This window comes from Cavia porcellus, unplaced genomic scaffold (assembly GCF_034190915.1).
Source record: "Cavia porcellus strain 051 isolate PalLab524CR breed Dunkin Hartley unplaced genomic scaffold, mCavPor4.1 scaffold_17, whole genome shotgun sequence".
NCBI lineage: Eukaryota > Metazoa > Chordata > Mammalia > Rodentia > Caviidae > Cavia > Cavia porcellus.
Genome location: NW_026947500.1, coordinates 66,979,658 through 67,000,334, shown reverse-complemented (window position 1 = coordinate 67,000,334; position 20,677 = coordinate 66,979,658). Strand labels below are relative to the sequence as shown.

General features: G+C 55.7%; 1 protein-coding gene across 3 annotated transcripts; it reads left to right on the top strand.

The window, feature by feature from the left end:
• The first annotated feature begins 12,838 nt into the window (after positions 1-12,838).
• On the top strand, positions 12,839-20,433 carry Pglyrp2 (peptidoglycan recognition protein 2). 3 transcript variants are annotated; one of them, XM_063228567.1, is made up of 6 exons: positions 12,839-13,106; positions 14,151-14,271; positions 15,937-16,923; positions 18,362-18,572; positions 19,353-19,659; positions 20,165-20,433. In XM_063228567.1, the coding sequence occupies exons 2-6, from the start codon at positions 14,181-14,183 to the stop codon at positions 20,174-20,176; spliced, it is 1,608 nt and encodes a 535-aa protein (XP_063084637.1). In that variant the 5' UTR covers positions 12,839-13,106; positions 14,151-14,180; the 3' UTR covers positions 20,177-20,433. The 3 variants fall into 3 exon arrangements, with proteins under 3 accessions (XP_063084637.1, XP_003461830.3, XP_063084636.1); XM_003461782.5 differs by having other exon boundaries at positions 14,122-14,271; XM_063228566.1 differs by having other exon boundaries at positions 12,840-13,106; positions 14,148-14,271.
• The last annotated feature ends 244 nt before the right edge of the window (positions 20,434-20,677 follow it).

The following is a 20,677-nucleotide window of genomic DNA, read 5'->3' as shown; positions in this document are numbered from 1 at the left end:
CTTGTACAAGATCCCACTCAACCCCAGAGCCTCCTCTGGGGCCCCCAGAAACTCCCAGACCCTAGCAGCCCTTGGTTCATTGGCTTGTTTGTTGAGACGCGGCCTTTTTGGGGGGCATAATCGAACTGAGGACCTCAAGCTTGCCAGGCAGACACACTGCCACTGAGCTGTATCCCCGGCCCTGACACAGGGCCTCGAATCACCGCAGTCTTCCTGCCTCAGCCTCCTGAGTGCTTGGACCCACCCCACCCAGTCCTCGGGAAACACCCCTTCTGAGTCTCTGATTTGAGACCAGAGCTGCACCCTCTTGGGGTGCTGCAGCCAGCAGCCCCCCACAGAGACTCCAGGCGCCCCCTGCAGCAGCACCGGGCCAGCTCCGCTCCCCGCCCACGGCCAGACGCCCTTTGGCATGGGGTCTGGTCCTAGGCTGGCCCAGGAGTGCTAGGAGCTCAGTCCTGCCCTCGGATGTTGCTGACACCAGCGTTGTGCCGGTGGTGGCCTGAGCAAGCGCGGGTCAGGGTCAGCAGGCCCCCAACCCCGCGCCAGGGCCTGGTTTAGATGTCTCTCTGCGGGGCCTGGGGTGGGAGAACATGGTTTTGAAAAGAAGAGGATGTCAAAGTAATGGACGCTTGGCTGCTCGAGCAGGCCCGGGGGCGGCAGGCGCGGCTACGTGAAGGATGTGCCTTCTGAGCTGGGCCGCGGGGCGGGGCGGATTTCAACAGGTCCCGGCGAGGAGGCGGGGCTCGGCCCGGAGAAGCTGGGAGGGGGGGCTCGGAGGTGGCTTTCCCTGGCCTGGGGCATGAGAGGTGCGGACACCCGGAGGCCTGCTGCCAAGGGCTTCGAGGGGGACCTGAGTGGCCGGTGGGCACAGGGAGCCATGAACGGTGCTAGAGGGGCGGGGGAGCTCCTGTGGCTGGGTTATTTTATTAGAGCACAGGGACTTAGTTTTCCCAATGATGCTGGCAAACAAGAGCTCCTTTGGGACCCTGGAAAACCCCGAAATTCACAAAGGCAGATGGTCCCAGAGGGACTGGCCAGGGCTGAGGAGAGCCGGAGAGAAGGGTGGGGTGGCTGCGGCCAGGAGGAGACCTCCTGCTCTGTGTCCCTAAGCAAATCCCACACGGACCCACGGACAGACAGACGGCTGGACGTAGGCCTCCTTCCTCCTTCCCTCTAGAGAGAGCTCGGAGAACTGAGGTGACCAAGAGGCACGTGACAAGGTGACCCAGGGCACGAGCTGTGCATATGATGCCAGCCCTTTTTATCTGGAGAAACGAAACTCCCAACCGGCTGGATGTAGGGTACCAGTTCATGCTCTCTAAACTTGAGAGATGAATTTTAGGAACAGCAGGGGTCAGCCGGGCGTGGTGGTGCACACCTGTCATCTCAGCCCTGGGGAGCCTGAGGCAGGAGGATCTCTGGGAGTTGAGATCAGCCTGAGCTACAAAGCGAACTCAAGGCCAATGAGACCGTGTCTCAAAAAGACTCCCGCTCAAAAAAAAGGAACAACAGCAGTTAAGAGAAGAATATATTTATTGAGAGAAAGAAAATTGTTTGAGAGAAGTCCCGAGTAGGCTGCCAAAGACTCTGTCTTTTCCAAGGACTTTTATAGAGTTAAATCATGAGGGCCCAAGGTGGGGAGAACCTGGGAACTCGCAATGTGGACCTGACGTGGGGCAGGACTGCGGTCAACCAATAAGATTAATTGCTCAGATAAAAGTGATTAAATCAGGGGCAAATAGGGAAGCAGCAAGCGGCAGCTTAGAGAGCAGTGACTCTTCCCAGGGTTGGGCTGGCGACTCCTGACTTTCTCGGGGTGACACAGACCTATTTAGAACACCAATCCTTACGATGTGGGTGTGTCCGCTTTACCTTTTGTCCTGGGATCTGCCTGCAGCAGGGGCGTCTGTCTCCTCCAAGGTTGCAGGGTGGCTCATCTTCTGCCCCGGCTCCTTCCTGGGCCCAGCCCTGTCTCACTGCCTAGAATCTTTCTAACTTAGCCGAGTGGCCCATGGAATCCAGGCCAGCTGTGGCAGATTTTAGCAATGTCCAGAAATACTTTGGCTGTCACATGGGTGAAGGGCTCCCACCTGTGTGGGGACAGAGGATAACCCAGGGCTACGTGTGGGCAGCGCTGAGTGTGGACAGCCCCGGCCCATCACCTTCAGTCCGAAAGCTCTGTGGGATGGTCAGGGTGGCGCCCAGGGGACAGCTGGCCCTGGTGAGAAGCCTGAAGTCTTAGTCACCTGCGCTGAGCAGCTGCGGCTGCTGTGGGCGTTGGTGGCTGGTGAATGGGGTCACTGGGGAGGGAGGGAGATGGAGAGACTGGGGGATTGGTGGCAGCTGCATGTGGAAGGAGGACGGGCAGCAGCAGGTGGAGGTGATTAGGGAAGGAGGTGACAGTGTCATCGCTGCCCTACAGAGGTCAAGGACTCAGGTGCTAGAAAGGCGCGGTGCCACCGGCATCCGCGGGGCGCAGGTCTCAGAGGGCTGAGATCAGAGTGGGGTGGGAGGAAGCTGAAGCAGTTACTTCTCTTGGGAGGAATATAACATTCATTCACTCAACAAACACCATGACTCCATAGAATTGCTACAGAGGAATATCCAGCAAGGTAAGGGATGGGGAAGCCCTGTGTGCAGGGATGGGATGTGAGCTGGCTGCATGGGAAGGGGAGAAAGAGGGGATACAGTTTGTGCAAAGGCCCTGGGGCTGGAACATGCCTTAAGACACAGAGAAGAGATCAGTGGAGCTGTGGTGGGGGGAGCAAGGGAAAGAGTGAGAGAGGAAGGTGGTGGGGTGATGAGCTGGGTGGCGCAGGTTCTAGCAGGCTACTGAGAGGGTTTTTAGGTTGTTATCCTGAGGAAGGCGGGAACCACAAAAAATACTAGGTAGAGGAAGTCTAGGCCTGGCTCCCTGCTTTCTGGTTTTGCTGTATTGTGTTGTGTTTTTGGTTTTTTTGAAACCATAGTCCCAGGCTGACTTTGAACTCACTGCGATCCTCCTGCCTCAGCCTCCCAAGGGCTGGGACTACAGGCATGTGCCAAGTCCAGCTCATGGCTTCGGTTTTAACAGGCTCCCCTGAGTGAAAGTGGACAGATTTAAGGAGGAGAGAGTGCACTCCCAGCACCCAGCCTCCAAGAAAATGAGAGTTGGACGAAAGGTAAAATGGAGGATTTGTTGTCGAAGTGGAACTGACCGAACTTGGTGATAGGTTGGTTGTAGGACCCAGAGAACAGAGTCGCTCACAGCGCCCCGAGGTTTGGGGCCTGGATGTGTTCACGTTAGAGCTTTCAATGGGGACATAGGGAAGAAGGGGAGAGGAGCGAGAGCGGAAAGACAACCCCAGTACCACAAAAAAGTCAAACATGAAGGCCCATCATCCTTGCACTCTGGGAGGCTGAGGCAGGAGGACTGCAAGTTTTGAGTCCACCCTGAGCAACAGAGCCATTTAGCAAGACTTTGTCTCCAAATAAAACAGTCAGGCGCAGTGGCGCATGCTGTGATCTCTGAAGCAGGAGGGTTGACTCCAGTGCAAGGCCAGCCTGAGTTACAAAACGAAACCCTCTCTCAAAAAGCCAAAACAAACAAAACAAAAAATTGTTTTTAAAATATTCAAAAGCGCTGAGGCCTGGCTTGGTGACGCACACCTGTCATCCCAGCACTCGGGAGGCTGAGGCAGGAGGATCGTTGCAAGTTCGAGACCAGCCTGGGCTACACAGTGAGCTCAAGGCCAGCCTGAACTGCATAGGGTGTAAAGGCCCTAGGTTCAATCTCCAGTACTGGGGAAAAAATTTAAAATACCACAGGTGGGCTAGGGATACAGCTCAGCGGCACAAGCTCCTGCCTGGCAAGTGCAGGGTCCTAAGTTCAATTCCTGATACCTGCCCCCCAAATAAAATGCTTTAAAAATACCCCCAAAACAAGGAGCCGGACATGATGGCACATGTTTATAATCCTAGCACTAGGGAGGCTGAGTCAGAAGGGTCGCTGAGACCATCCTGAACTGGCCCCAGGGAGATGGCTTGAGACCCGGCAGGGACACATGTCCCCCTGAAATGGGCAATGGAAGGAGCGGGGCGGATCGGAGTCAGCGCAGGCAGGGAAGGAAGGTGGACGCCGCTTCCTGTGGACAGGTCACTTGGAGGAGGCGTGAGGGAGGACGGGAAGTGGGTCGCTGAGCTCTCTGGCCTTTGCCCCGAGTGGCCCAGCCCCGCCACCCCGCCGCGCACCTCCCCTTCCCCAGTGTGCACGGGTCAACTCCAGCTCCCTCCCCCAGGCCCGGGACAGGGTTTGGGAAGCAGCTCCACGGGACTTGGCCTAGGGCCCTCCGGTCATTGCTGGCTGCGTTGCAACCTCCCCGCTCTGCCACAGCAGCCAATTCAGGGCTCCCGGACGCTCAGCCAAGCAAACCCCAAACTCTCCTGTCTCACCCAGCTAGACTCCAGCCTCTGCCCCCATCAATGCAATCCCGTTGCCCCACTCCTCAGCCAATCAAATGCTAGCTTCCTTCCCTTCAGCCAATCACATACCCTCCTGCTTCTCAGCTAACTAGATTATCTCCCTGCTCCTTAGCCAATTAAACGACTCTTCTGATTCTCAGCCAATTAAACTTCCAGCTCCTAATTCTCAGCCAATCAGACTTTGCCTCTCCGCCCACCTGATCTAACTCTTTAAATCCCCTCAGCCAATCAGGTTTGACTCTCCCCATCTGTCAGAAGCAGCCTTTTTGTTCCTCAGGCAATAACAAAGCCCCTTTAGGAGAAGCTAGCAGTACAACTTAGACCTGGGCCTGTTATTTAGCATATCTGAGCTACATTCTCAGCTGTAAAAGTGGGGTTGTCATCATCTCTTCTTAAAGGGTCCCGAGGTTCTCACGGGCAGTAAGTGTGAAAGGCATGTCAGCACTTCTTGCTTTTCTCCCCTTCCCTCAAATCCCTGAAAACTGTTTCCTCAGTTGGAACACCCATCTCTGTAAGACCAACTCCTCCTCATCCGTCAAAACCCAGTCCCAGTGACCCTCCTGCAACGGCCTTTCTGTGTACCCTTCCTAGGCTGTACCACCTTCCCCCGGGTTCCCACAGGTAGCTAGCTCAGCCCTGGCTACATAGTATTGATGGTAGCTGACTATAGTTGCCCCAAAATTGGAATTGGATCCTGGGAAAGTCATCAATGCCTTTAAAACCATGTGCAAAGCCTTCCGGGTTTTTGTTTTGTTTTAGTACCAGAAATCAAGACCAGAGGTGCTCCATGGGCCAACTACATCTCCACACCTTATGTTTATTTATGTTTGATCACAGGCCTCACTCAGTTGACCACGGGGCCTGACACTGGCAGAGCTCCTGCCTCAGCCTCCAGAGAGCTGATCACAGCATGTACCATCACAAGGGATCCTTACCAGATTTTTTTTAAAGGGGAATTTTTATTTTATAAGTTGGAAGCCCAGAGAGGGACAGTAACTTGCCCAGGGTCACATAGCCTGTCAGCGAGAGTCAGGATTTGAACTCCAGCGAAACTTCGGAGGAGTTTCCGTCCACTCTGGTGCTGAGCAGCCTTTAGCTGAATATGGTGGTAATCCTAGAACTAGGGAGGCTGAGGCAGGAAGACCGCTGTGAGTTCAAGCCCAGCCTGAACTATGAAGTGAGGTTCCCCCATACGCCAGGGATTTAGCTCAGCGGCACAAGCGCCTGCCGGGCAAGCATGAAGTCATGAGTTCAATCCCCTGTACCAAAAAAAAAAAAAAAAAAAAAAAAAAACCTACCCTATAAATAATGAGAAGAAGAAGAGGAGGAGGTGAAGGACGTGGTGGAGGAGGAGGAGGAAGAAGCCCAGTGGTAAATTTGTCAAAAGATGTTCCCAGCTCGGGCATGGTGGCATGTCTATAACCTAGCACTCAGGAAGCTGAAGCAGGAGGCTTTCCACGAATTTGAGGCCAGCCTGGGCTCCATAGTGAGTCCAAGGGCAGCTATATAGTATGACCTGTCTCAAAGAACCAAAAAAATGAAAAAAGATACTTTCTGAGCACTGTGTATCAGACACTGGTCTCAACCCTGTACCAGACTAAAGACAGCAATCAGGAATAAAATGCCAGATACGAGCCTGAGTAAATAGAACATGCTCAGAGGGAGACCCTGGGAACTTAGATTAGATAAGAGGGTCAGGGAAGCTTTCTGGAAGAAAATAAGATTTGCAAGATTCCCTAAATGATGATGGGGAGATATGGGCCTTCCCGCAAAGTGATGGGCATGTGCAAAGGCCCTGAGGCAGCACCCTTAAGGAGCCAGAGGCCTTGTAGGCCTGGAGAAAAGAGCTCACTACGAAAAATTCAGAGCTGTCAGTGGACACCAGATGGCCCATGTTGATACGGGATTCCACTGTGTGCCAGGCAGAAGTGACAGGGAAGAGGAAGGGTGCCAGGGGAACCAGAAGTAGGCAGTGACTGTCATCTTGCCCATGGCTCTGCCACTGTAAACACAGAGAAGGAGTGAGAAGGTTGGGGGTGCAGCGTCCCAGGGAGGAAACCAGTTTTGGTCCCTCCTGGTGACCTCAGGCCAGGGCGGGCTGATGCGCTTTCTGACAGGGGAAGAAGGTAAATGCTGGCTGGTGGCTCCAGGTGTCGCCAGTGGCTGTGTGACTTTTAGCAGGTGACTCCCCCTCTCTGAGCTCCAGGGACCGCTTTTTGTGTGTGTGCTCTGGGTGTAAATCAAAGGCCCAGGCTGGGCTCCATCCTCTATGGCGGCAGATTCGTTCTCCTTGGTCAGACCGGGGTGAGGTGAGGGGCTGGGACAGGACAGGAGACTGACACAGAAACTAGAGACTCAGAACAACGCTGTGACCCTCCCACGTGGAGAGCTCAACGCAGATCCCAGTGGTTCCTAATTCTTAGCAAGCACCGGGCACCCCTGGCTTCTCAGCAAACCTGACACTCGCCGTCCTCAGGCTGGCACGGGCTCCGCGCTCCTGCCTGGGTTTGTTTGTCTGCAGATTGCAGAGGTGACCAGGCATAGTGGTGCATGGCTGTGGTCTCAGCATGAGGGAGGCTGAGGCAGGAGGACTGCCATGAGTTTGAGGCCAGTCTGGACTACGTATAGTTCGGCCCTGACTTGAGAGACAGAGAGAGAGAGGAGGGAGGGGTTTGATAATTCTTCAGAGACAGAGTCACCACAGGATCCAGCAAAACCACTCTTTTGTATGATGCAGAAAAATAGGAAGCAAGGACTCCAGTGTGTGTGCAGATATTCATCACAGCTCTCTTCCCAGTGGGCAGCAGGGGAAACAAGCCAGTGGTCGTCAGTTGATGCCCAAAAGAGCAAAATGTCAACCACCCACTTGGTGGAATATTATGCAGCCATGTAAAGGGATGAAGACCCTGGTCTGGTAATGCACGCCTGTCATCCCAGCACTTTGTGAGGCTGAGGCAGGAGGAACACAAGTTTGAGCCCAATCTGGGCAACTGAACAACTTACTGAGACTCCCTCTCTCAAAAGACAAACATTTGAAAAGGAGCCGGGTGAAAGGGCACAAGCCTGTGACCCCAGCGTGTGGGAGGCTGAGGCATGTGAATCACCTAGACTTTGAGACCAACCTGGGTTACATAAGGAGACTCTGTCTCCAAACACAAAATCAAAACATTATATAGGGCTGGGGAAGTAACTCAGTGTGAGGCCCTTAGAGTCCACTCCCAGCAGCACCTAAAGGAATAAAGAAATAAATAATGAATCCCGACTCCTACCATAACATAGGCGGTCCCACTGACTTGAAGTGTCCAGGTCAGGCACATCCAGGAGGACAGAGAGCAGACAATGGCGCCACAGGCAGGGCAGAGAACAGGGAGGGATTGCTTCACAGGTACAGAGCTTCCGGTTGGGTGTTGAAAATGCTTTGGAATCAGATGTAACAGTTGTGCAACACCAAGGTACCCAACTCTGTGCCCTGTGGATTTCCTAGCCACAAATAAGTGGTGGGAAGAGATTATGTACTTAGTTATGGGTTGCTGTTTGGTTCTTCTGAGACAGGGTGTCACTGTGTAATCCAAGCTGACCTGGAACTCACCACGTAGCCCAGGCTGGCCTCAGACTCCCAGGGATCCTCTTGCCTCAGCCTCCCGAGTGCTGGGATGACAGGTGTGTGGGCCACCATGACTGGGTCAGTGGAAGCGGGTGTAGGTGTGTTCATTCTCCCTGATTCCTTTGCCACCGTTAGGAAAGAGATGTATTATTATTATTATTCCCATTTTAGAGGTGGGGAGGTGGAGGCCCAGGGAAAGGAGTAGGTCCTCCCAAGGAGGTGGGAAGTCTGGGTGAGACCTGGGGTCTCTTTACGCCTTAGGCTGACTTCTCTGTCTGAGAAGATGCTCAGGTGACCGACGCCCACACTGAAGTCACACCCGTGGGCACAGGTTACTCAGAGAGAGGGCAGAGGGCAGGTCGCAGGCTGACCTGGTACTTCCCCCCTGCCCCAGAGAGCCCAGCCAGCGAGGCCAAAAGGAAGGAGAGGGTCCCTTCCTCCAGACAGGACACTGAATTTTCTCTGCCTGCCACCAGCCCTCTGCTACATGCCCGTGACTCAGCAGGGGACCGAATCCGAAAGCACTTCCAGTCCTGAGATCATCAGGTTGGACACAGACAACCCGGATCTCGGGGGTCAAGGCTGAGCCACAGGGAGGAGCCTGGAACTGGGGAAGCCAAGGACAGAAGAGCTGGGGTGGGATCTGGGATCCCAGCGGCAGCATCCGGGTCCTAGGCCAACCTGGGCAGCAGAGTGAGATTTGTCTTGTAAAAAAAGGAGACAGGCCAGGCGTGGGGGCTCTAAGCCCGGCACTGGGGAGGCTGAGGCAGGAAGACCGTTGCAAATTTGAGGCCAGCCTGGGCTACATACTGAGTTCAAGGGTCAGCCTAGACTACGCAGTGAGACCCTGTCTCAAAAAAATAAACCCTCCCAAAGAAAAAGAAGCAGAAGAAGAAGGGTGAAAAAGGGACAGAAAGAGAGAGAGAGAGAAAGGCGGGCTGGGCTGGAACGTAGCTGAGTCTCACACCCTGAGTGAGGCCTTGGGTTCTATGCCCAACACTGCAGAAAAAAATAATAATATAAAAGGAGAGGAAAGGGAAGCCCTCTGCCCTGTGTCCCTGTCTTCAGGAGGCTGAGACCTCTAGAAGCCAGGGGGCACATGGCAAGTGTCCTCCAGGGGCCGCCGGGGGAACGGGAACACCCCACGCTGTTCTCTGCCCCCCAGCACCCTGCCAAGGCCTAAGCTCAGAGCTCAGATCTGTGCGATATCTCGTGTCCGCGATTACAAAACCCTTCCTCCCCTGTGCCAATCGAGGTGTCCGGAGATTAAATCTCACCCCGCTCTGCAGAAACGCACAGCTGCGGCCTGGGCGGAGCCCAAGGGCTTCCTTTGGGTAAACTGAGGTCAACTAACCCTTCGGCCAGCAGGGAAGCGCTGGCCCGGGCCAGTGCCCTGGGACGAACTCCTGATCGCGGGTCTGGACTCCCACAGGACATGGCGCGCTGCCCGTCAGCCTGGGGTCCAGCTGTTTCATTTTGGTCTGGTTTTTGCCTTTTTCTCCATTTAGGTGGGAATCATGAGGCCGCAGAGGGCAGCTAGGTAGCAGGCCCAGTGCCCACTGACCCTGGTTTGGCCGCTGGCCACTGGCCCTTTAAGGGCAGCCCCTCATTCATGGCTCGGTTTCTTTTGAGACACCCCTCTGTCCACACTGCTCAGGGTAACAAGCCCGAGCACATTTACAGGACTTTTGGAGCCCACACCTGTGATTATTTCCACAGCAGCACACGGGACAGAGCCTTACCGGACCCACCCGGGAGCAGGTCGGAGAACCCTGCTTATATAGCAGCTGTCGGCCTGGGATTGGTCCAAGCACAGACCCAGGGTTGGTGCAGGGCTCTGGGCGGGGTCTGCTGTCATGGCAACCATCCAGTGAGGGGCGGGGCTGGAACCAGGGAATCTTCCGGAAGGCCAGCTCTGGGTGGATCCCAGCTCCTTCCTTTTGCTCCCTCCGTGGTCTTGGCCATGCCAGTGTCCCTATTTCTTCCCAAAAAAGCCAGACACCCCGCTGCCTCCTGGGCCACACCTTTTCTCATCAAACATTTTCAGCACATCCGCTGTCCTGCTCATTTTGCACCCTCAGAATGACCCTCCGAAGCCAGGACTGACCTCCTGTACATGAACTGAGAATGGCGTATTCCAGTAAACTTCCCATTACAGAAGCAGATCACAGTCCTCCCACATGATAGAATATTATACAGCCATAAAAAGAATGAGGTAGCCAGGTGTAGTGATGCACGCCTGCCATCCCGGCACTCAGGAGGCTGAGGCAGGAGGATCTCTGTGTGTTTGAGTCCAGCTTGGGCTACAGAGTGAGCTCAAGGCCAGCCTGGACTGCACAGTGAGACCCATCTGGTGGAGAGTTTCCTTTTGGGGTGATGGAAATGTTTGGGAGCTAAACACCATGAGTACAAAAACCACAAATTGCCTATCTAGGCTTCCTTGGACTGGGTGACCCCAATCATAGGGAATTGCTCATCCTTCGGGGAGGCAAATAATTCATCTTTACCTTGAGGCAGGCCGTGGATAGATGCCCCTCTGGCCAGCTGTCACATGCTCTCTTTCTGTCTCTCTGCATGGACTCCCTTGGGGGCCTGATCTCGTCCGGCCACCTGTAACATTTCTACCATACTGGTTGCCTGTAGCACTGTGAAACCTGCCTTCCGCCTGCCTGTAGACTCAGTTTCCTCTGGAGTGCTGCCCAAGGGAGCACAGAAATAGGCTTTTGCATTCAAATTTCCCAAATTAAGCCAGGTGTGGTGGCTCACGCCTATAATCCCAGCACTCGGGAGGCTGAGGCAGAAGGATCTCCATGAATTCAAAACCAGCCTGGACTACATAGGGAGACCCTGAAGGAATCTGACCACCAACCTCCTGATCAGAGACCCCCTCTAAACCCCACTCAGGCACAGCAGGACCTGGGGAGCTCTCATACTGTAAGCCCTGCAGGTCACAGTGCCACCCTGCGCTTTCCAAGCCTTGTCCTTGGAGGCTTGACTGCTTGTGCTCCATCAAGCCTCGCTCTAGGCAGATGCCACAGCCCTCTGTCACTAAGCTCCCTGCCCATGACCCTACAGAAGACCCCATAGCCTGTCGGGGAGCAGCTGGTCTCCAGTGCCAGCACGGTCCCTCTCAGTAAACCCATCCTGCAGAAAACCTGTCCTGTGGGACGAGTATCTGTTTACTTCTTTTCCTAACAGAAATTGTCTCCCCCAAAAATGTATTATTCATCATCAGAGTTCTGCATTCATTTTGATCTCTTAAGCCGCTGCCTTCCAAAGTTACTTATCTCAAGAGAATGGAAGGGTGAGCCATAAACTCAAGAGATGACCCTGACAAAAGACACAGCTGGTAAAGGGAATGGGATCCAAAATACACACAGGACTCAACAATAGGGAAGCAAACAGTCAGATATTTAATAAGCAGAAGACCTGAAAACAGACGCCTCTCCCAAAAAGGTACTGTCTTGGTTAATTTTCTCTCGTTGCTGAGACAAAATACCAGACACCTAAAGTTAAGGGAGGAAAGGTTTAGTTAGCTCACAGCTTGTGGAGGTTCCAGTTCATAATCAACTGGCTCCAACGTAGGGTGGCGTGGCACAGGGGCCACCTTTCATGGTGGCAGAAGACAGCAAAGCCCCAAGAACGAAGAGGGAGGGGGACGGAGAAGACTGTCCCTTATATCGTGTGCAGGTCACACGCACTTGGGTGTAACATGCACACCCATAATCCAAGCCTCGAGAGTCAGTCACCGACCAACTCTGGAAGCCCCACTCCATGACTGCACGAGGCTTTGGGGAGACATCCAGACACAAACCATAGCAGATACACAGATGGCAAATCCGCACATGAAAATCGTTTCATGGCACATCATCAGGAGCATCGTGGTGCACACCTGACACTCCGGCACTCAGGAGGCTGAGACGGGAAGATCACAAGCCTGAGGCCAGCCTGCCTGTGGATCTTGTCTCAAAAAATTAAATAAAAAGCACCCGGGGTGTAATTCAGTACTCCCTGGGTTCAATCCCCAGTATCAAAAACAAAAAAAAAAAGGTAGTTTGTAGAATATCAAGAGTGGGCTCCTAGTCGGGTGTGGCACACACCTGTCATTTCAGAACTCAGGAGGCTGAGGCAGGAGGATCCCTGTGCGTTTGAGACCAGCCTGGGTTACAAAGTGAGCTCAAGGCTGGCCTGAACTACATAGCAAGTCTGTCTCAAAAAGGCAAAAAAAAAAATTTGTAATTAAAAAAAAAAAGAGTGAGCTCCTAAAGTAGACTATGCACTTTGGGTGACAGTGATGAGTCCCTGTAGGTTTTATTGATTGTGACCAATGTGCCACCTGCTGGCACTGTTGACAGTGGGGGAGGAGGTTGTGCCTACATGGGACAGGGACTTCAGGGGCACCCTCCATACTTCCGCTCAGCATTGCTGTGAACCAGAATCTTTTCCTGCCTGGTGAGGTGGTGCACAGCTGTCATCCCAGTACTCGGGAGGCTGAGGCAGGAGGATCTCTGTGAGTTTGAGGACAGTCTGGGCACTACAATGTGTTCAAGGCCAGCCTGAACTGCAGGGGGAGCAAAATCGGTTGATCTTGATGACTGATTTGTAGCTGCACCCAAGGAGGATGCGTCTCCCAGGCAGCGCCCACGCCCTCTGCTCGACACTGCCCACAGGGTCTCTCAGCCCCAGAGCCCTGAGCCCGGAGGAGGATGCTCCTCCTGGGGTGTGGATCCCGCCCCTCCAGCCCCCGGCCTGTGCTTCCTGTGTCCAGCTGTACGCTGGGTGAAGAATCCCTGACTGACAGCTGAGAGGGTCCTCAGTGTGGCTTCCTGGGGAGTCCCAGGCCTGGTCACTCTGGGCTTCCTCAGGCCCGACTCATCCTAAGCCCAGGCCCAAGGGTCTCTGGGAAACTCCACCAGGTGGGTGGTGCAGAGAAGCCTCCCGGGGCCGCCTCCTGAACCTTGAATAAAGGAGAGACCGGCCGTTCAGTAGGACTCAGCCACAAGCACCCAGGGAAGTGGAGGCACCCTCGCTGTCACCCGAGGTGAGTCCAGAGGCCAGCTCCTGGGACAAAACCCAGGTCCCTGACACTCAGGCCCAGCCTGGATTTCAGCTACACCTGGGGGGCAGGGGTTGCGACTGGGTGACAGCTGACACCGTGGCTTGCCATGCACTTGGAGCAGGGCTCGGCCCTCCTGCTCCTGGGGAAGCTGAGGCAGGAGAATCTCAAGTTGGAGCTCAGGGTGGACAAACACTGTCTCAAAATAAAGAGGGCGGGGGGTGCCTCTGAAGAGAGCACACACAGGGCCCCGCGCTCAGTCTGCAGTACTGGAGAGGGGTGGGAACCCTTGTCCGGCCACCCCCATTCTGTGGGTGAACCTGGCTGGGGAGAGGGGGCGGGGAGAAGACCAGCCTGGCCCCATGGCAGCCTCCCACCACCGTTCCCACCAGAATTCGCTGCCTCACCGTGGGCTAAAAGAATAAATCTTTCATCTTTAAAAGCTGATTATTTCCATATTTTGTCACAGTTATGGAAGCTAGTAGAAAAATCCAGCTGCCCCAAGCAGCCTGTTCTTAGCTTTAAATTCCTTTTACTTTCTTTTTGAGACAGGGTCTCGCTGTGCAGTCCAGGCTGGCCTTGAGCTCACTGTGTAGCCCAAGCTGGTTTTGAACTCACAGCGATCCTCCTGCCTCAGCCTCCCAAGTGCTAAAACACCATTATATTCAGCAACATAGCCTGTTCTCACCAGGCAGCTGAGAGTCTCCTCTGGTGCACAGCAGTGGCTACAGGGCTGTCACTAGAGGGAGAGAGCAGGGCTTGCTGGACGGGCCTTGGGTTACCTCTCTCAAGAATCGGCAGCATTTGCTGGAGTCTGAGCTCCTATCCTCACGGGACGGGGCTGGTTCGCTGACCCTTAATGCCAGGGACAGGGACAGCATAGGAGGGAGAAACCTAGGGGCCGGACGACCTTGACCCAGGGCTGTCTGCTCCCACACCCCCACCGCCGCCCACTGCGCTGTGAGAAGCCACCGTGTCACTTACCTCTGGACTTTGGCAGGAGCTCTCCCACCTGTCCCCTTCCAGCAGGGCCCGGGTCCTGGCTGAGGCCAACCCGAGATGTCTGCTGGACTCTGGAGCCCCAGGATGGCCCCGAGCAGTGTCCTCTGCATCCTGCTCGGCTTGCTGATGTGGCCGGAGCCTGGAACAGGTGGGTTGGAGGGCAGGGGCCAGGACCGGGGCTCCCAGCCCCACAGAAGAGTACAGGGGTCCTGACAGCGTCTGACTCACAGGCTTCTGGCCCCTCAGAATCAAGGCAGGAATGGGGCCGGCACAGTGGAGCGCACCTGTAAGCCCAGCACTTGGAAGGCTACGCAGGTCCCCTCCCAGGATGCACGGGAAGCCGAGGCAGGAGGATCCTTGGTTTGAAGCCAGCCTCCGTGATTTAGTCAGAGTCTATATCAAAAAAGAAAGCTAAAAAGGGCTCAGAGGAGGGTGCTCCCTGAGTGCACGCACACATGCACGCATGCACACACACACACACACACACACACACACACACACACACACACGTCACCCACAGTGGTTCCTGGAACATAGTAAATGTTTAATAAATATTGGTGATTTATCCAATAACCCCAGCTCTGGGCCAGGTAACCCAACAACTCTAAATTCTAGGTTTTTGCCAGGCATAGTGACACGCCTGTCATCCCAGCACCGGGGAGACTGAGGCAGAAGGACTGCTGTGAGTTCTATCCTGGGAGTGGGTGGTGCACTTCCATGATCCCAGCGCTTGGGAGGCTGAGGCAGGAGGATGCCACAAATTCAAAGCCAGCCTGAGAGGCTAGTTACTCTCTTGGGATGGGCCAGCCTGAACTACAATAGTTGAGATCCTATCTTAAAAAACCATAACAAGGGGCTGGGGATTTAGCTCAGCAGCATAAGCACCTGCCTTGCAAGCAGGTGGGAGTGAGTTCAATCCATGGTACCGATTTTTTAAAAATCATAACAATAATAATAATAACAATAGTTCTATGCTTTTAGTCAATAAAAGGTACAGTCCATCTCTGCTTCTTTTCCTGATCATCATTGTAACTATCATTCCCTCTAAACTCCTAACTCCATCTGTCACCCACCCAAAATGATGAATCTTTTGTTACTGTTGTTTTTTGATACCAGGAATCAAACTGATGACCTTGTACTTACCAGGCAGGTGCTTATCTGCTGAGCTACCTCCCCGGCCCTGTTTGTGTCTTTTTGAGATGGGGCCTCACCATGCAGTCCAGGCTGGCCTTGAGCTCACTTTGTAGCCCAGGCTGGACTCAACTCCCAGCAATCCTCCTGCCTCAGCCTCCCAAGTGTGGGAATTACAGGTGTGTGCTGCCATGCCCAGCTTTTTGTTGTTTTTTTGAGAGAGGGTCTCGCTATGTAGTCCAGGCTGGCCTTGAACTCACTGTGTAGCCTAGGCTGGGCACAATTTGCAGAGATTCTCCTGCCTCGGTCTCCCCAGTGCTGGGATGCCCCAGTGCAGGTATGCCCTACCATGCCAGGCTGCATCTTTTACCCTACACGTCTGGGAACCCTCAGTGTCTTCATGACACCACCACACCACCTCCCCGGCTCTCTTTCAGCATCCTGAGAATCCACTTCCTTGTGGCAGCTATAGAAACAATCTTAGACCTCACATGATGCCCCAGTGCTCCCAGCTCCTTAATCGATACAAGAGTCTGATTGCCCCAGTTTACCCCTATGCACAAGGGTGGTTGTGGCATTCACCAGGTTTTTAGGCAGAGAGCTGGGAATAAGAGAGACATGAGCTTAGCCGGGGACGTTTGGAGACAGGTGACACATGTCCACCCCTTCATCCCCCGTACAGCCTCTTTGCCCCTGGTTATGGACTCTGTCATCCGGGTCCTGGCTGAGCTGGAGCAGAAGTTGCCAGGGACCCAGGTCAACGAAAGCGCTTCTGCGTGGCTTCTGTCTGCCCAGAACTCTGGGCCCCTCCATCCCCTCCACCACCTCCTGTTGCAGGCGCCCAGCCTCAAGGTCACCAAGCTGGACCCCCCGCCTCTGAGCCCAGAGCTTCGAGACCTGGCTGAGGAGGTGGCCCGACATGAAATACAGGCTGGGCGCGAGTACGGGGTGGTGCTGGCACCCGACGGCTCCACCGTGGCTGTGAAGCCTCTGCTGGCGGGACTGACGGCCGGGCTACAGGTTCGTAGGGGTTTAGCCCTAACCTTGCCCTTGGAGAGCCAGGCCAGCCCTCCGGATGCTGGCGCCACCTCCCCTGGACCCACGGGGGCTTCTCCAGATATCCCCCCTACGGATGCCGGAGCCACCTTACCCAAAGGCCAACCCAGATCGCTCAGCGCCAGGGACAGCTTCCTGGCCATCACCCTGGCTGCAGATCTGGGCCTGGACTTCCTGCAGAGTCCCCGGAACCAGAGCCTGCCAGGCCTGGGGACTGAGGGCTGCTGGGACCAGCTCTCTGCCCCCCAGGAGTTCACACTGCTGGACCCCAAGGCATCCGGGCTGACCATGGCCTTCCTCAATGGAGCCCTGGATGGAGCCCTCCTTGCAGACTACCTGAGCACGGTCCCTGAGCCCCGGCCACCCCTCAGCCGCTTGCTCAGTGAGTACTACGGCGCTGGGGTGGCTGAAGACCCCAAGTTTCGCAGCAACTTCCGGCGGCAGAAGGGAGCTGCTCTGACCTCGGCCCCCAGCCTGGCCCAGCTGGTACTGGGGACTCTTGTGCTGCTACAGAATGTGGAGCCAGGACCACCACAGCTGCATAACATCAGCCAAGACCACCTGGCCCAGGTGGCCGCCCAGGCTGCCAAGGAGTTTGTGGAGGCCTTCCTGGGTGAGGAGACCCCCCTTCCCTTGTGGCCCTAACTGTCAAAGATGCAGACACTCCTGGTGCCATGAGATCAGGGGGCTGCAGGCCCATGAGAATCCAGAGGGCACCTGCCGGGCTTTGAATGAGGGAGGCAGAGGCAGAACCGTTACACATATGAAGTAGTGCTAGGAAGAACAGGGCCTTAGAGGACGAATAGTTTATCCGTTTGTTTTTTTGAGGGGGTCCTTTTTGCTTGGTTTCATCTATCTTGTAAGTATTGGGGCCTGAACCCAGGCCTTCAGGAAGTTATATCTGCAGTCCTTTTTTATTTTGTTATTTTGAGAGTCTTGCTAAATTGTTAAGTGACTCAGACAGGGCTCAAACTTGTGATCCTTCTGCCTCAGCCTCCCCGTGTGCTGGAATGACAGGTTGGCACCATGAACCACTATAGTCAGCCTCATCTGAACTTTTTTAAAAAGTGAAGATCTGGGTGCAGTGGGCCATGCCTGTGAGCTCAGCTCCTTGGAGGCTGAGGCAGGAGAAAAGAGAGGCTGTCTGGAAAATGATCCCCAGCAAAAGAGAAAGAAAGTGAGGCAGAGGTTGTCTTCGCATTCTATTACCGTAACAAAATCCCCGAGACAAAGCAACTTAAAAGATTTATTTTGCTTTGGAGTTTTCAGCTCAGAGCCGGCTGCCCATTGCTTCCGGGCCTGCAGCAAATCAGCTTCTCACCAGTAGCAAGTGACAGAGGAAGCGGCCCACCCCTTGTAGAGGGGAGCAAAGAGAGAAAGGAAAGACGGGGGTCCCAGACTCTCCTCCAAAGCATATCCCCGCGACCCCACCCTGAAGGCCCCTACCCCCCCCCCAGCAACGCCGAGCTGAGGACCAAGCCAGAGTCTTAGAGGACGTCCCACGTCCTTACCACGGCCAAGACATGGCAAGGAGCCAGCTCACCCAGGGCAGATACACAGGGGCTTCAGGGGAAGTTCAGCTCGATAAATGCAGGCTGAGATTCCTTTCCCAGCGTTGCTGCCGCTCCCTTGGGGTCCGGGCAGGGCCAGCTGCAGGCTCACCGTCTCAGGTCCATTTCAAGGCGCCCGCCCTTGCTCTAACGGGCCTATACCGCCACAAAGGCTCCTCCCCGGGCTCCGCCCACTGGTCCTACTCACCGCCGGTCGGGGCCCTGATAGGCCAATCCCCGCCCACTATCCCGCCCACACGACAAGGCCCCGCCCACTAACCCCTCCTTGACCCCTTCCCCCCCCCCCAGGCCTCAGGCGCTTGCGTTAAAATCTTTGCATTTTATCCCAAAAGTTATGCGAGACACAGCGGTTATTCCAAGACTTGGATTTAGTTAGGTTAGGTCCCAGTGGGGAGCCAGCGTGGCGGGAGACTGGAGTCTCCCGAAGTCTGGGGCTGCCCTGCCGTGCGCGTGCGCAACGCTGACTCCCCCCGCCTGCAGGGTGCCCGGCCATCCACCCCCGCTGCCGCTGGGAGGCCGCGCCCTACCGGGGCAACCCCGCGCCCCTGAAGCTGCCGCTCGGGTTCCTGTACGTGCATCACACGTTCGAGCCGGCGCTGCCTTGCACTACCTTCAAACGCTGCGCCGCCGACATGCGCTCCATGCAGCGTTTCCACCAGGGAGAGCGCCACTGGAGCGACATCGGCTACAGGTGGGCGGGGCGGCCCGGGCGGGCCAATCAGAGTGAGGGGGCGGGGATTTGTCTGGGGAGGGTGAGTGGGACCATCTGGGCGGGGCGGAGATCGCGGGCGGAGCGAATCTAGTGGGCGGAGCCTGTCGAGGAGGAGGAGCAGGGGAGGAGGAGGAAGGGAAGAAGAGGAACGGAGGAGGAAGAGAAGGAGAAGAGGAGGGGAGAAGGAGGAGGGGAGGAGGAGAATAAAGGGGAGATGGGAGGGGAATAAGAGAGGGAGGGAGAGTAGGTGGAGGGGAAGGGGATAGGAGGGGGAGGGGAGGGGGGAGTTGTGGTGGGTGGAGTCAGATCAGAGCACAGGGGTCCTTAATAGGAACCCAGGATAACTAAACAGCAGGATTCCTGGGTTAGGGGAAAGAGCAGGATGGAAAGAGGCCTGGGGAGGCCCCCGGGGTCCGGGCCTGGCGTTGGCAGGGGCGGTCTAAAGAGAAAAGCTCTGAGCCGGTAGTATCTGAACCTGAGGCCAGGAGGAGGGAGGGAGGGCAGAAAGGAGGGGGACACGGCCCACGCGGGGGATGGTCGGGGCTGGCGCTTGGAGTGGGGGCGCTGTGGAGCCGAGCTGGACAGAGGCGGGGCGCTGGACTTGGCATAGGAGGGCTGTTACCCTGGAGGCCAGGTGCTTCTTAGGGTCCGATGACCCTGGATGTCAGGTGGCCCTTGGGATGGGGTGGTCTTTGGGGTCCGGAGCCCGGGATGGAGGCCTCCCTCACACCCACGATGCCTCCCGCCCCCGCCCTGCAGTTTCGTCGTGGGCTCCGATGGCTACGTGTATGAGGGCCGCGGCTGGCACTGGGTGGGCGCGCACACGTTCGGCTACAACTCCCACGGCTTCGGTGTGGCCATCGTGGGCGACTTCTCCAAGACCTTACCCAGTAAGGAGGTGCTGCGCACGGTCAGCCATGTGCTCCCCAGCTGCGCTGTGCGGGCCGGGCTCCTCCGGGGCGACTACGGCGTGCTGGGCCACCGCCAGCTGGTTCGCACCACCGAGTGTCCGGGCGACGCGCTCTTCCTCCAGCTGCGCACCTGGCCTCACTTCTCTGAGTCCAAGGTGGGTCCTCCGGCTGGGCTAGTGGGCTCGGCACGGCGCCTGCCACATCTTCCTGGCACCCGAGGCCCAACTTTGGTTGCTGACATCCTGTGACTCCTCCCTGGCCTGGCTGGCACGACCTCGGTCTTGGTGCTGCCCAAAGGTCTGCGGTCCACACAACACTAACTTAGCCCTCGACTCTACCCAAAGCCCCTCTGCCTGAGTTCCGGCCCTAACGGGGTGTCACAATCCCCTGTGCAGCCAATGAGCGCAACTCAGCCACTGAGAGTCTTGGGGATGGGCCGGGAGCCCGCGTCCTGGCCCCTAACCTCAGCCCTGAAATGTTTAAGCACCCCGACGGTCTCACCCTCTCTGCAGGCCGCCTCTCCATTCCCTAAAGCTTCTGGTCTGCGCCCCTGGCCTGCAGGGAGCTTCTAGCCACTCCCACCTTTGGGATCCCTTCCCGCCCCCATCCGTGGTCTCAGGGGTGCATCCATCCAGCCTGGTGCTCCCTTGTGTCTTCCAGGCTACAAACTAAGAACCTCGAGGAGGACACTGCCAGTCTTCCAGCAGCTGCGAGACTCCAGTAAAGTCACCAAAGAAAGAAAAATCTCTGGTCTCACGAGATCTGTGTTTGTGGCCATTGTTTGAGTTTGGATTCATCCAGAAGCAGACCTGAGAGAAAACATCCCATAATAAGAGGCCGTGGGTGCGGCTCAGGGGTAGAGCCCGGCAGGCTTGAGGCACTGGCTTCTGTCTCCAGCACCACAAAAATAAAAAATATTCACAAATAAATCGAGTGTGATGGCACACACACCTAAAATCCCAGCAGGCTGGGGAGGCCGAGGCAGGAGGATCAACCTGGGTGACTGAGTGACTCATCAAAAGCCTGACTCAAAATTCAGAAAAAGGGTTGAAGGTGTAGCTCAGTGCAAAGCCCCTGGGTTCCACTCTCAGTATAGTACGTATATGAATAGTAGTATGAGTAATTGATTGGCAGGTGGCCCCGAGACAAATCCCGAGACAAAAGAGAGGCCAT

Bases quoted from the DNA above. Each gene is read 5' to 3' on its own strand.
- Pglyrp2 (XM_063228567.1), top strand. From the start codon at position 14,181: ATGTCTGCTGGACTCTGGAGCCCCAGGATGGCCCCGAGCAGTGTCCTC. The intron at 16,924-18,361 runs GTGAGGAGACCC...CCCCGCCTGCAG, and splicing joins GTTTGTGGAGGCCTTCCTGG to GGTGCCCGGCCATCCACCCC. The intron at 18,573-19,352 runs GTGGGCGGGGCG...CCCGCCCTGCAG, and splicing joins TGGAGCGACATCGGCTACAG to TTTCGTCGTGGGCTCCGATG.